Source organism: Sarcophilus harrisii, chromosome 4 (genome assembly GCF_902635505.1).
Source record: "Sarcophilus harrisii chromosome 4, mSarHar1.11, whole genome shotgun sequence".
NCBI classification, from domain to species: Eukaryota; Metazoa; Chordata; class Mammalia; order Dasyuromorphia; family Dasyuridae; genus Sarcophilus; species Sarcophilus harrisii.
In genome coordinates this window covers 75092493-75108018 of record NC_045429.1, presented here as the reverse complement: position 1 = coordinate 75108018, position 15526 = coordinate 75092493, and the positions used below count along the sequence as shown (strand labels likewise).

Below are 15526 nucleotides of genomic sequence, written 5' to 3'. Positions count from 1 at the left end.
AGGGTTTTGACAGCATTTACACTTTTTTTGAAAAGCACAGAAACAGCTGATTATAATAAATGATTTGCAAGCTTAATCAATTTAAATTAATTAAATTAAAATAAATTAAAATAAAAAAGGCAAGGGATCATACAATTATTGATAGGACACTGGGATTCTCTATCACTCCCTGATACTGGGGCTAATTATTGCTTCTCCACTTTGGGGGAATGTGAAGCTAATGAAAGCCAGAAAAAGAGGCAATAGCAAGAAATGGAAGGTGTAATATATGACCTTATTTCTCATTCCCCAATAGTGCTTTATATCTAGATTTTTTGCAAGTGAATTTTTCTTAGAAGTTTAATTTGCAAGTGCCTTTTTTGCTGTTTGCCACATTTTGGAAAGTTGACCTACTTGGGTGACAAAATTACTAGTGACAGCTCTGCAAAAGGGTAAATAAATGATGTTTCCTGGTTCCCTTGTGAACATTTTAATCTGCCTTTTAACTGAACAAACATGCAGGAAATGAATATTGGAAACAATATTCTCTATTATCTAAAATTGATGCTTGCTATCTTTGAACTGGATAGCAATAATTTTCAAATTCCTTTCAAAATCTGTAACCAATAATAATGAAAAAGTAAGCCTGATCATCCCATTATATTTATAGAGTAACAAATGCACAAAGTATCCAACATCATTCAACAACTAGTTTAATTCTTGATCTTAATTCTGACTTTCTAGACTACATGGGAAAAGCACCTTATAACCTCACTAGGAAGCTTATCAATCTAACATGTCTAATAAATAAGGGTAATCAGTGTCCACTGTTACCTGGTAATATTAAGACTTTATCATTAGAAGTCAAAGGATAACCATCTTTAAACCATGTAAGAGTAGGAGGAGGAACAGCATTTGTCTCACAATAAAGAGAAATGGGATTGTTGATTATCACATCTTTGACTTCACCACTCCGGCCTGTATCCAGCATGTTTCCAATTTCCCAGAGTTTCTGAAAACTGGGAGGTACTATGGAAAGAAAGGAAATTTTAGCTATATATTTAAATCACACTAAATTTTATGAGCATATTAAATCTGATAACAAAGGATACAAAAAGATATTTTGTGATTTTTTAAAGTTATATTGAAAGGAGAAAGATCAAAGAAAAGATGACTAATGTTTCATGTATATATATTGAAAGCTTGAATATTTAAATGCTTACTTTTGTTGCTGTTTTGTACTGGAAAGGTTAGAATAAAAAGTCAACAGGGACTTGAAACAGAAGATAAATGAGATGTTATAAAAGAGTAGCTAGCTGCCTTCAATGATTTCAAATCACAAAGCCTGCATGAACTACATCCAAAAGGGCCTGAAAAAATTGGCAGAAGTGATTGCTAGTCTTTGTGATTTTTAAACATTTTGGACAGTAGAGAATGTGTTACAAGGTGTTTGGCAAAGAAAAAATGTCCCAGTTTTTTTTTAAGGGAGCAAGCAAGAGTATGAAAAATATTGACTGGGGAAGTGAATTCTTATATCTGGTAAAATTGCATAAATATTTATTAAATCAATTAAAATTATTTAGACAGTGAATCAATGATTACTAAAAGAGTGCATCATTCTTCACTGCAACTCTTAGTGGGAATTCTTGTTTGGATATAATTAGTCAACATGGCACTGAATTACTTTCCTACTATAAAATTCTTTAATTCTATGATTCAGTGATATGTGCCACTGAAAGACTTGTGAGTGGAATGAAAGATAGTTTTAAGAAATGATTTTTTAAAGGGGCAACTAGGTTGCCTACCTAGTTGTGCAGTGGATAGGGTACTGGTCCTGGAATCAGAAGGACCCAAAGTAAAAAGAAAAAAAAATAATTTTCTAAATTGAATTTGATTTAGCACATTTATTTATTGCTTCCTATGTATAAAACACTTTGCTACAGGTGGAAGGATAAAAACAGATTTAAAAAGTCCTTGATCTTAAGAGTTTGACAATTTAATTATTTACAAAAGATAATAGATGATTAATATAAGAAGTCAAATAATCAGCCAGAAAACAAGAAAATGATTACATTCTGTCAGATACAAATGAAATACAAGAAATATACTAACAACTGGGGATATCAAGAAAATTCTTATATGGGATATGATGTTTTGAGCTGATCTTTGAAGAAAACTAAAAAGTCCAAGGAATAAAAATAAGAAGGGTACCCATTCCAGGCCTTAAGGACATTTTTGTGTGGCAGTGAAGACAGAAGATAGAATGGCCAAACAGGGTAGTTTATTGGAATTTGTAATGCATGATTGGGAATAATGTGAAAGTCAGTCAGGTAAGATATGGTGTGATTAAATTATAAAGGGATTTAAATGCTGAATAAAAGGGTGAAGACTGAACTTTAGATTTTATTAATATCGGGGATTCCCAGTGGAGATCAGTACTTTTTCAACAATATATAGACTTTGAGAGTTTGCTAGAGCAATTAGAATAAGTGCTATAGTAAACTAAAAATGACTTGATGACTGATGGAAGAATTGAAGATGACTCTGAAGTTATGGACCTAAGTAATTGGTAGGATGCTGCTGCCCTCAACAGAAATAAAAAAAGTCAGGAATAAGAATGGATTTGTGGAGAAAGATCACAAGTTCTGTTTTAGACATGTTGAGTTTGAGATGCTACACGAAATCCAGTTGGAATCATTCAAATGGTAATGTTTAATTAATGTGGATCTGATGCTTTGAAGAGAATCAATGTTTAATAATTAGATATGAGAATCAGCTCCATCGAGATGATAACTGACCCTGTATCTGAACATTATAAATATCTGAACCATGTGAGTTTTATTAATAAGACTGGGATATTCAGTTATTTTTTGTTACCTTGTATATTCACATCAAATTCTAATTCATCTTCTCCAGCAATATTAGATGCTACACAGGTATATCGACCAGTGTCTGATACTTGAGCCTCTTTTATTTGAAGTGTGCGTCCATTGACAGCAATATTAACATGATCATCTGATTTAAGGGGCTGTAATATAATTTAAACAATATTAACATGAAGGAAGTACCACATGACTATCCTATTTTATAGATACTATCCTGTTTTCTTCAGTTTGCTGACAATCTAATCATTTTAACAGACTCTGAAGAAAATGAGGAAATAATATTTTGAATTTCTGTGCTTTCAAACCAATTGTTTCATTGAATCCTTATTACAATCCTCTCAGATAGATAGTACAACTAATAGTATTCCAATCTCACAGATGAGGAAATAGAAGTGTAGAAGTTTAAGTCCAAGATCAGAGTGTAATCACTTCAGGATTAGGACTGGTATGAAGGTGATTTTGCTCTTTTGCTTTAAATTCAATACTAATTCTTTTTTTTTTTTTTTAACTAGATTTGATTTAGTAATATAATCAATGTAGGTGTTGGCAGTATTTTCTGAAAAGTATAACAATCATTTTTCTTCCTAGGATTAGGAAAAAAAAAAGAAACATTGGTTCTTCTGATCAAGATCTCCCTTAATAGTTATTTTTCTTTAGAGTGAATGTTAATTGCTGTAGTTTGTGCTGATTTTTTCCCCAGAATTACTATAGAAATAGAATAATTTTTAAATATTTTTAAAATAAATCTATAAAAATTGTGATAAAACTTAAAAATGTGATAAAATATAATTCTTAGGAAATGGCACCATTTTGGAAATGAAACATTAAAATTGTTGCAAATGAAATGGTCAATTAATCATATTTCTCAGTAAAAATTAATTGGACAAACCAATGTTTCAAAGGAAAAGATTTTGGAAGAACTGGTATATATTGATATGATACCAAATTCAATGTTTCTTCTCTAGGGTTCCTTATTAGTGACTGAAAATTTTTAGCATTGATATGCTTTTATGAATACACATGTAGTTTTGCATCCTATCAATAACATTCGTTAGAGCTAACACATTAATTGTAGCCTTTAAGTAGTTCTGCTACAAAACTTTTCATCTTATGTGTGTTTAAACATTATCAGTTCTTTTAAACATCTTTTTGAAAGTAGGCAAGCTGTGGTGTGTGTGTGTATGTGTGTGTGTGTGTGTGTATGTATGCATGTGCATGTGTGTATCCCTTATTTGTTCCAATAGGAAAAGACCATGAATGAATGAGACTGTGATATAATCCCCATATTCATTTTAGCCAGTAACAATGAAATTTTTGTAGGAATTAACAAGCAACCATATTTATCAGTGTCTTATTTCCCATTTCACTCTTCTGAAGGTTGTTTAGTAGCAGAAAGAAGGGAAAAAAAAACAGATAATGAGTAACTTGGCAATTCAGGATTTTATTATATGCTTGTGTCAATTCAAAGAGGGAGAAAAGAAACAAATCGAATGACTTAAAAGTCTTATATGGGAGTCAAATTTAGAGTTTAGATTTAAAGATAAAGCTACCAAAAAAATGCTTTTCCCACTGAAAGATCTCTACTTTATCCCAAGAGTAAGAAAAAGTTCATTTAAATATTGAATTATCAAGAAAAGATGACTTTAAAATAAAAATGTGTTCTCTCCATTTCAAAGAAACTTTAAATAGACTTGAAAACCAATTATGAAACATAGTCACAACTGGAGTAGAACCTGTAAACACAGCTTGGTGGGAGTTCCAATATTCTCTTCCTGCAATGTCTTCCAGATGAAATTTCCTTATTATTTAAACTCTAGCTGCCAGTGTTGTAAAATACAACTGGGATTTGAAAAAGCAAACTTTTGTTCTTTGGATATTTTAAAATATGACCAAGAATTCGAATTCTCCAAGTCAAATTTTGCTAACCATTTGATTAATTATGTGCAAAACATCACAAACATCAGCAGTTTAGTTGTTCACATCTGTACTGACTAATGTTAACAAAATCCTATTTTGGTCTAGTCACACCAGCCCCCAAATTTAAAAGACATTCATGGAAAAAAATCTAATGGTGAGATATAACATATGGTTTGATCATAAGATTAAATGACCTGTGCTTTATTTTAAAAGTTGTAATTGCCCCAGAATATTATAAGAGCTACTTAATGATCACTTTCAGCTTCATGAACTAATCTATTAAAGAGTTAGAATAAATAGTCCAAATAGATATTCTGTTCAAATATAAGATTACAAAGTGTGTATCACTATAATTTTGTTGATTGACAATTTTTTATTGAGCTTGACAGGGCCTAATCACTAACTCTGCAAGACAAGACAGGAAAAAAATCCTTTTTGCATGGATAAATTTACATACAATAGAATATTCAAAATAGTATTTTAAGAAGTTATAATAACCAAGCTTTGTCACACATAAAACTTGTTTTCCCTTCTTTGGAAAGATAGGAGAACATAGGTATGGAATCCTAAACATCATGTTGGACTTGGCTGACATACTGGTTGGTTTTGTTGAACTATTTCTTTTCTCTATTTTTATTATTTATAAGAATGAATGGCTCACTGGGAGATTAAAGGAGGGACAAAATATTTAGGAGATGAAGGCAATGTGAAAACTGATGACATCAGTAAATTTTAAAAAACCACAAACACTTCAAATATATATATTATTATATATTAATCTATAAAATATTTTATATTTGTTAATATCATACCAATTTTTAAATTTCACAATCTTTATTGAATTTTCTTCTTTAGAAACAAAGTGACACTGTGCACATAACACATAAATATACTTTTAAAAACTAGATCACAATATTATTTAAAAGTAAATAAATTTTGTTACTGACCTGTCCATCCTTATACCAGCTGAGAGCAGGAGCAGGAATTGCATAAGCTTCACATTCCAGGGTTAGGCTGTTGTTGACTTTGATTTTTACTTCTTTGGGAGAAAGACCTGGCCCTAAAAGGTCTCTTCTATTAATTATAGGTGGAACTGCACAAAAATAGAATTTGAAAAGTACAGAATTTAGGCACTTCCATATTTGAATGTTACCCTACATAATACTTCAAACATGCTTGGAATTCTTTGGCAAGACCTTGAAAGGAGAAGGAAGGTATTGTTCTACATTTTTCACAGTAAAAGGAAATGAGGCACCATGGGTTGAATGGTGGATTGGGTCAAAATCTTGATTTTTAACATTTACTTGGCTGTGTGACCATGGACAAAAACCTCAATCCCTCTGTATTTGACATTTTTCAACTATCAAAAGGGGATAATGATTTTTTGTTACTCCAAGGGAAAATCAAATGAATCTTTATATGTATATAAAGACTTTTATAAACTTTAAATACATAAATATTGGTTATTATTATCATGTACTTTTCAACATTTCACAAAATAGCATTTGTATTGTTATGTACTGTCAAAGATTTCTATTTTTCTTTATTAGAACAGTGCAAAAGTTCAATTTATTTTTGGATTATTTAGTTTTATATCCATATCCAAAAACATAGGCAATAAATGCATATTTGATATCACAAAGGGAGTGCTATCAAAGAATATAAGCCAATTAATATAAAACATAACCAATACCAGAAAAAACTCATAATACACTTATTACAATAATAATGGTTATCTATGTCATATTTTTAACATAAAAAGCATATTTTATTTATCTATCACTTTTTCATGGAACAAGCGATCATTAATGACCTTCAATTCTTGACTGCTGATAATCTTTGAGATGTAAAGGGACAACGACTCAGGAAAAAGGATAATACAGAAGGTAAAAATGAGAAGCTTAAAAATTATAAATTCAGAATAGTGTTAAGAACCCAAAATAAATGGTCTTTCTCTATATTTAAGTCCCTAGAATTATAGAGAAAAGTTAATGTTTTGATGGTATTTATTTTATTTAGTTTCTATACTTAAATAAATTATATAAAATCATAATTTTTGTAATTAAAAGTAAAAATAATTCAAAAGCAAAACAGACTTGTAAAAGAATCCAAAAAGATGGGGCAAGAAAATAAGATCTTTTGTTATAATGAAATACTTACTATAGACCTTTATTTCATAGTGTTTTACCATTTCACCAGCTTCATTAGTAGCTACACAAGAGTATCTACCAGCATGGTCCTCCTGAGCATTTAGGATCTGCAGAGTCCTCCCTCCTAGAAAAATCAAGAATTTCAAAACCTGAAATCTGAATATAGAAGGTTTCTGAAACATTATTTTTGATTTTTTCTTTTTCCAAATTATCATCACAGAGTAAATTCTGAAATAGGCAATTGATTTAGAACAAAGTCTGATGTCAAATAATAAAAGGCTCTTATTTCAGATGAGTATGATAGTTTTTCTTCCGGTTTCTTATTTTAGCTCTGTTTCAAATGTGTTTCTTGTAAACAATATATTATTGGATTATGATTTCTAATTCATTCTATTGTTTACATTTTATGGATGAATTCATCTTTATCATATTTATAGTTATTATTACTAACTATACATTTCAATCCTATTTTTTTCTGTTTATTCATCTCTCTTTGAACCTGAATTTCTAATTGTATAAAACAGAATAATCACATTTATGTTACTACCCTTCACAGTTGTTGAAAGAATTAAATTAGATCACATATGTAAAGTATTTTGCAAATTTTATAGCACTATAAAATGCAGCTGCTTATCATCATTTTTAAAAAAATTATTATAGGAAACTAATGGTAGTTACCAAGTCCAGGTGATTTTTCCTTTGTAAATGTTTCATATATATCTATCCTCTTATCATCTCTTGTTTTGTCATCCCTAACCTAATGTAATTAATAATTTATTCTATATCTACATCATTTTATGCCTTGATTACTACAATAGTCCTTTCATCTGTTGCCCTCCATTGTACTATCATTCAACAAATCTTGCATACCAAATTCAATCTTTCTTACCATATGACTTTCATATCACTTACCTGTTCAAAAGTCTTTAATGGAATTCCATTGTCATTAGCAGTGTTTTGTCACCCTAACTACATCACAGACCAATAAAATAGTTATAGAATTGTCTATCATAAACCACCCTGTCCTTTGTAGCCTCCATGTCTGGCTCTCTGTGGTTCAGAGATTAGTGACTCAGAACAAGAGAATGAGAGAGCTACAAAAATAAAAACAAGACAGAGGGAGAAAGAAGAAAAAAAGGGAAAAAAAAAACATTTCTTAACTTTTCACAATGTAGAAGCTTTTAGTAGTAAAAGTTTTGTAGCCCGGCAAAATTTTGTTGTGAATCTGGTGTTTGGGTTACATTTACCTATACTGCATAATAAAATTGAAGCTCCTTAGCCTGGCTTTCAAAGTCATCCAGTCAGTTAGTCAATAAAAATTTATTAAGTACTATTATGTGCCAGGTGCTGTCCTAAGGGATGGGAATACAAAAAGAAGCAAAAGACAGTTTCTCCTTCACGGACCTCACATTTTCATTAATGACTGGGATCCATCCTATTTTTCCAAACTTAACTTCTACTTTTCCCCAAACATGAACTTTGAACACTAGGACAGCTGCATTACATTTGCTTATGCTCTGCACATTTTTCTTTAAAGGGAGAGTACAATGAAAGACAATTAGTAAGATGAATTATGATGTTCCTTGGCTTAAATTTAGGATAAAGGACATTTCATTTTAGATTGTGGGATCCTGAAAAAGAAATTTTTGGATCTATGGAGAGACTAAAGTCCTACCTTGTATTAATCATTATGCAGAAATTAGTGTATGAATACAGTCTACATTTATGTGGTTTTTTACATATGCCACCTGCCCTTTGCACGTAGTGGACAATTTATTAAACTGAATTGAACTGCTTGGTTGTGAGTTTTCACAAGTTCCTTTAAAGCAAAAATCAAAAGAAAATGTCATCTTAATTTATGAACTGGTAATGACATCAGGATTTTCTTAGATTCTTCCTTGAGTACCATCTGTCTACTTCCCATAGCTACTAAATTCATGCCTTTGGTTAGCTTCTTTAATGTGCACTACCAGTTATGTAATTGATGAAGAACTGACTTTTACCAGAAAACAAAGAAAAGAATTTAAGATAACAAATGTGAATTTTATTATTTCTGTTAAACAATTTCCAAATGCTACTTTTGTCATAATAATAACTGGAAAGCTTACAAATATACATTGATAATTAAGAGAAATAATTACCTGGAAGAATCCGGATATTTTGATTTGATTCTATAGGAGCTCCATTTTTAAACCAGGTGATAGTAGCTGGAGGATATGAATATGCCTCACAGACCAATGAAGTAGGACTGTTAAGAATAACCGTTACATCTTCAGGATTACCATCATTATCAACACCAGCAATAGTAGGAGATACTGAAAAAAGAACAAGAACTTGATAAGGAAATATCTACACATATATATGTTATATGTTTAAATATAATGTACATATATAATATATGTATCACAAACACAAGTTTCTATGTCTACTGTGCACCTTCATATGTTCCCTGGATCTATTAACAAAAGTTTTTTTTTTTTTTTTTTTTAAACCCAACCATGATTATTGGCACAAATAATTTTTCATTAAAAGGTTTCTTTATTATACATCAGACTAAATTTTCATCTTTCTTAATATCATAAGTATTAATATGTTAGAAAATTAATAATATTTAAGAGTTAAAATAGAATTATGTGAAGACCGGGTATTTTAAAATCAGCCGGAGTCAGGAATTTAGGTTAGGGGAAAATCATCAATCTTTATTCTCAGTGAAGAAAGATCAGAGGTGGAAGAGAATGGGCAATAGCAATGTGTGCAGCTGAGTCAAGAAGCTAGCTAGACCAACAGCCACACGACCAGCAGCTACAAGCACGGAACCCAGGCTCAATCTCTCTGCTTCTCTTCCTGTCTCTCTGCCTCCACCCACCAAAATCGTCATTTCCTATACAACACATCAGGACTTGCACAGAGAGTGGGAGGGGGCCATTCTTTATCCAATCATGTATGTTAATAGAGTGTAGTCCAATTACTATTTAGCCTCACTGCTTAGGACCTCAGTGCATCAACTCAAGCCTCAGCCCATTACAGAATTACACTTTAAAATGAGTTAAAGGGGATTTCAAACAAATTTGGCACCTTTTGATAAAAAGTAAAAATTGAAATTTAATCCTTTTATTAACTCAGGAGTTGCTTTCAAGTACTGAAAGATATCTTACTTGCATACATATGAATTGATATTCATATAATTACTTATAGGATTGGTACACAAATTAAAAGTAAGTCATATTTCTTTTTCAGAGTATTTAGTAAAACCTTCATTACTTCACATCTGAATGACTATTATGTTTTGTTTGATTTTGCTGCTTTTCTCCTTTCCTTCCTATGCATCTTTAAATAGTATTAATTGAATCTTTCTATAGTAGTTTTAATCATGTAACCGTATCTATTTTAAAAAAAAAAAAACAAATGTTAATGTCTCTCTTTTCCAATGAGATGAATTATAAATACCTGAGACTGACCCTAATTAAGTCTTTTAAACTTAACTCCTCTTCTCCTCAACATAAACCTTTCCTTATGTTCAGTATGGATTTTTTCCTAACATGTCAATTTCTCACCTTCATGTTTTTCATGGTTTCTCCATTTAAAAATATAGCTCCAACTCTCCCCATTTTAAGAATCCTTTAAAGGTCAATCCTAGTTTCATCTTTTATACATATACACATACACACACACACACCTTTTCTATCTTAGCCTCAAGGGTTTGTTCTCTCCTTTGAATTCCCTGAGAATTTACTATTTTAATATTTATCTGGAATTTGATAATATATTATCCTTGACCATTTAATTTTTTAAGTGTTTTCATGTCTTCTTTCCTCAATTACATTATAAGTTCTCTGAGCAGGGAACTTAACTGTTTCAGCAAAATGCTGTAAATATTATTTATAATGTAATCAATATATATTTTCTGGTTATTTGATTAATTTTAGTGAAACAAAAGATTTGCACCAATTAATAGGTATATTTATAATTGCAAAATTATAAATGGCAATTAAGAATCTAAATTAACTCCTATATTTATGTCATCAACATAATATTTATATTTCTTAAGTATTACATCAATTTTATTTCACAAAGACTGCCTTGTAGAACATAAATATTTATCATGCATGATAGAAAAAACACATATGGAATATATAAAACTCATAGTGAGTCCAATTTACATTATTTTATGATATTATTTATATTAAGTGTTACATTATCCTTTTATCATTGCTTTTTAACTCCTTATATAATAGAGCTCCATAAATTAAATGAGAAAATATTTGTTAGGTGTTTAGTTTAGTCCCTGGGGCATAATAGACACTTAATAAATGTTTGTTTTCTTTTTTCTCTATTTTAAAGAAATTATGCACTATAAACTGAATTTAGTCAATGAAAAATGCTGTTATTAAAATATAATATATAAAATATACATATAATATACATTTACGTACATATGTATGGTATATATATACATATACATATAAGTATGTATCTATGTGTATATACATATGAAATGAGTATATATATGTATAGGAAAGACAAAATGGTATACTTACCAAACACATTAAGACTGAAACTTCTGCTCTTGTCACCAGCAACATTAGAGGCCACACATGTATATCTCCCAGTATCTGACACTTGGGCATTGGTAATTTGAAGAAAACGCCCACTAGACATAATTTGATGATCTCCATCCTCAATGAGAAGCTGTCCATCTTTTAGCCAGGTTATCTGTGGAACTGGATTCCCTTTAGGAAACAGAATTTTTGAATGTTAGCCACGAATTACATGAATATAACTTTTTAGAACATAAGGTAAACTGAATTAGTGTGCTTCCTACTCTTAATTTTCCTCATAAGTATTATCATATAGATACGATATTATGTGAATTAAGAGAGTCTATGAGGTAGACAAAAACAAATGTGTGCCTTACCTATTGCTTCACATGTCAGCGTAACACTAAGTTTTTCTTTTACCTTCACATCTTCTAATGTATTCTCACCAACAATGCTAGGTGGCACTAAGCACAAAAAAAAAACAAAAAAAAAAAAACAACAAAATAAAAGCAATCATCCTGTTCTTTCTAGTAACATCACAATCATCTCAATCTCCACTCTAACTCCCCTTGGTCTTTTCCATTATAATAGCCACTCAACTAATTCTCTCTGAATACAGTCTCTTCTCTTTAAACCCAACTGTCAAATGGATATTCATATATGGTGACTATAATCAATATACAAATCCATTCATTTAAATCTCAAAGGGGAATAGCAGACAGGTTAGAAGTTGTAATCTTTTTTGACTAAGGAGATGAGACAAAGACATATAAAAGGAAGGAAGGAGAGAGGAAAAGAGAAAAAAGGGAGAGAAGGGAGAAATATGAAGGGAAGAAAGTAATTATATTTGAACTAGTCTGAGATAGAATATTGGTGAAAGAGAAGTATTGATTGTGTTTCTACAGAAGTCTTATGGTTCATTCTGGGTCTAGGGACTGGGTATGGAAGATTGACCTCAGAGCTGAGCCTCAACTTCATGGAATGAGTTTCCTTTTAGGAACTGACAACAGCTATGAAAAAAAGTTTTGAGAAGGGTATTGGGATTGTATTAGAGATTTCTGGAGGGGGGGGGGGTTTAACAGACTGGTAAGTAAGTCCATAATAGTTTGCTTTATATTATTTTGTGTTATGAAGACATATCCATTAGATTATAATGAATTCCAATGTGATGGATTCTTAGAAAATAAACAAAATTTGCTTATAAGTTTAAACAAAGGAGAGGGAAAGTTTTGATATATAAATTAGACTGAGATCCTAATACATTTATTTATAATTTTCCACTATATTAACAAAATCTAATAATACTATTTTAGTCCAGGGATTAGAGAGGTAACATAAATTTTTTATGATGAATGAATAGAAAAGTTTCTTTTAAAGTAATGACCTACTTCTGATTTTTACCAGTATACAGAGGAATATAGGAAACTGAAATTGCCATAGAAAAGAAGAATAAGAGGAATGAATTTTTAAAGTCACAGTGAATCATAATCAGTGATTGGGAACTGCAGTCAAAATTTCAAAATCATTGGCAACAAATCAGGCACTAAGCTCTACTCTAAGAAATATCAGGTCAAAAAAAATTCTTCATTTATGGCAAAACCAAGATGCAGGAAAACTAGACTATCAAAATATTCTTAGCTACTGTGACAGCTCTGGGATCTAATTCAAGGAAATATAATTATAAAATCAATCAGGAAACAAATTTCTACTTTGTTCTCAGAATAATCAAGGACTAATTAGAAGAATGTCTTCTGATGCAAACTATTTTCTAAGCGTCCAAGTTGGATGGATAATCTACTTACCTAACACAGAGAGACCAAAGATTTTCTTTTTTTCACCAGCTGTGTTCCTTACTACACAAGTATACTGGCCAGCATCTTCTACTCTGGCCTGCATCAGCCGTAGCATCCTTCCTCCTACACAGATAAATCAGCAGATAAAGTTTATAATGTATGGATTTAGAGCAGAAAGAAATCTTTGAGGTCATCTAGCCTAGTACCTTAATTTTATAAATAAAATTTGCAAGTAAAATCCACACAGGTCTACCAATTTACTCAAAGTGACAAATAGTAAGTGAAAAAGAATATTTGAATCTATTTCCTCTGGTTTTCCACTTATGGTCTAGTGATTTTCAGCAGTACTAATAAAAATTCTTTAAGAGAATTTGGTCACTTAGATGATGTTTAGTGTAAAAACATTTTATTTCAATTTAATTGAGGGAGAACTCAGTACTTCTCAGGGGAACTCATTTCACATCCGAACAGAATTTTTTTTTAGAAATATTTTCCTCCTATCAAACAAAAATATGCTTCTTTGTATAGTTTTTTGCTCATAAAAGATATTAATATACATTGGACAGATTTTAATCTGCAACCTCCATCACTGTTCCTTGCATACCCCACAAGTCTAACTCTTTTTTTCACATGACAAATAACCTTTCAAATGTTTAAAAACTATTATCTTTCTTTTAAGTATTTTTATCTTCAGGCTAAACAATCTCAGTTCCTACAATATATTTCCCATTACTATCACTACCTTGACAATACTTCTTTGGTATATATTTCATCTTGTTTACTGTTTTGCAAACTTTGAAGCAATATATAAATGTTATTGTTATTCAGTACAGTATACTATATGGAATACAGTAGGCTATATGGAATTTTTCTGGTACAACAGAATGGACAATGTCTTTGTTCTGATAATCACTTTTTCTTTAATGCAGCCTAAGAAAGTTATACTATTTTTGGCAGCCATGTCACATTGTTAGCTTATGTTGAGTTTCGATGGAGGCCACTAAAGCCCCCAAATCTTATATTTTTTCAATATAGTTCATTATTTTTATTTTGAAATTAAAGCAAAAGTAATATTTCAGTATATACAGTATAACACATGAGGACTGTATATGATTTTCCACTTCATACTACTTGCCTTTTAAAAACTCATGTAAATTGTCTGTGCTTCCTTCTGAATTTCCTTCTTTCTCTTCTGTGCATTATTAAGTTTTAATGGTCCCTTTTTTTTTTTTTTTTTTTTAAGAGTAACACTATCACAAACACTTTTTCTCCTTCAATTAAAAATGGACAGGAACAAAATCCTCATAACAGCTAAGCCAATCTAGGGAAAAAAATCTATAGGTCATACCCTCCAAAACGTGTTGATTTCTATAGAATTAGTTCATTATCTCTTTGTCAGGAGGTAGGTAACATTCAATTTTATAGATTCTCTGGAAACATAGCTGGTCATTGCATTGATCAGAGTAATCAAGTATTTCAGAATTTCCTTTATTTATAATATTGGTATTCTTCTATAAATTGTTCTCCTAGTTCTGCTACTTTTTATTAATTTATTCTCTTAAACTGCTTTTCTAAAATAATTTCTTGATGAAACAATACTCCTTTACATTCATATACAAAAACGCTCTAGCCATTCTCTAATTAATGAGTAATTTTTAGATTCTAGTTCTTTTAATTTTCTTTATTTTTGTCTTTTAATTTCTCCTTCAAGAAACTTTTTCTTGTAATAATTCCTTCACTCTAAACCTCGCTTCCAATTCTGTATTTGTTCTCCCACTGAATTTCTTTCTACAGAAAATCTGTGTGCATGTGTTTATTTAAAATTCCTTTCTTCATTACACCTAAGAGTGAGGCTCATCTGATGCTTGCTTCCCAATTCTTTCTTCCACATTTGTGTCTGCTTCTCAAACAATCCAATTATGAGAAATAGCAAGTTCCAACTGTCTTTCTCCTTTCAAATCTACAGTATTCTTTTAATACTTCCTTCTCTTTCCCCTCTTAAAACTCAGCACAGCACCAATCCACAAATCAATACTGTTTTTTTCATTTAACTCTCTCAAAAACTCCTTGGAAATCATTTTAGTTCTGAAGAGACATATTTCTTTTATCAGAATGTTAGCAGCACACCATTCTAATGATCCTGCCAGTTCTCAAATTGATTTTTTGAGGTTTCTCTTGATACCTGTGTTTGCATTTCAAATTCTACTCCTATTTAGGTCTGTTCTGTTCATCAAAAATTAGCAAAATTCATTATTCCATAAAAG

At 30.7% G+C, this 15526-nt stretch overlaps 1 protein-coding gene across 3 annotated transcripts in view; it reads right to left on the bottom strand.

Annotated features, from left to right (window-relative positions):
- Nucleotides 1-15526, bottom strand: part of HMCN1 (hemicentin 1) — a 465183-nt gene that overhangs the window by 114614 nt on the left and 335043 nt on the right. For all 3 annotated transcript variants that reach the window (XM_031937038.1, XM_031937039.1, XM_003767514.3), the window contains exons 47-54: nt 13272-13385; nt 11847-11933; nt 11470-11661; nt 9073-9246; nt 6942-7055; nt 5729-5874; nt 2857-3007; nt 814-1008 (exon numbers count right to left, since the gene is read on the bottom strand). In XM_031937038.1, the coding sequence (XP_031792898.1) occupies nt 814-1008; nt 2857-3007; nt 5729-5874; nt 6942-7055; nt 9073-9246; nt 11470-11661; nt 11847-11933; nt 13272-13385 (1173 nt within the window). The remainder of the gene's footprint in view (nt 1-813; nt 1009-2856; nt 3008-5728; nt 5875-6941; nt 7056-9072; nt 9247-11469; nt 11662-11846; nt 11934-13271; nt 13386-15526) is intronic.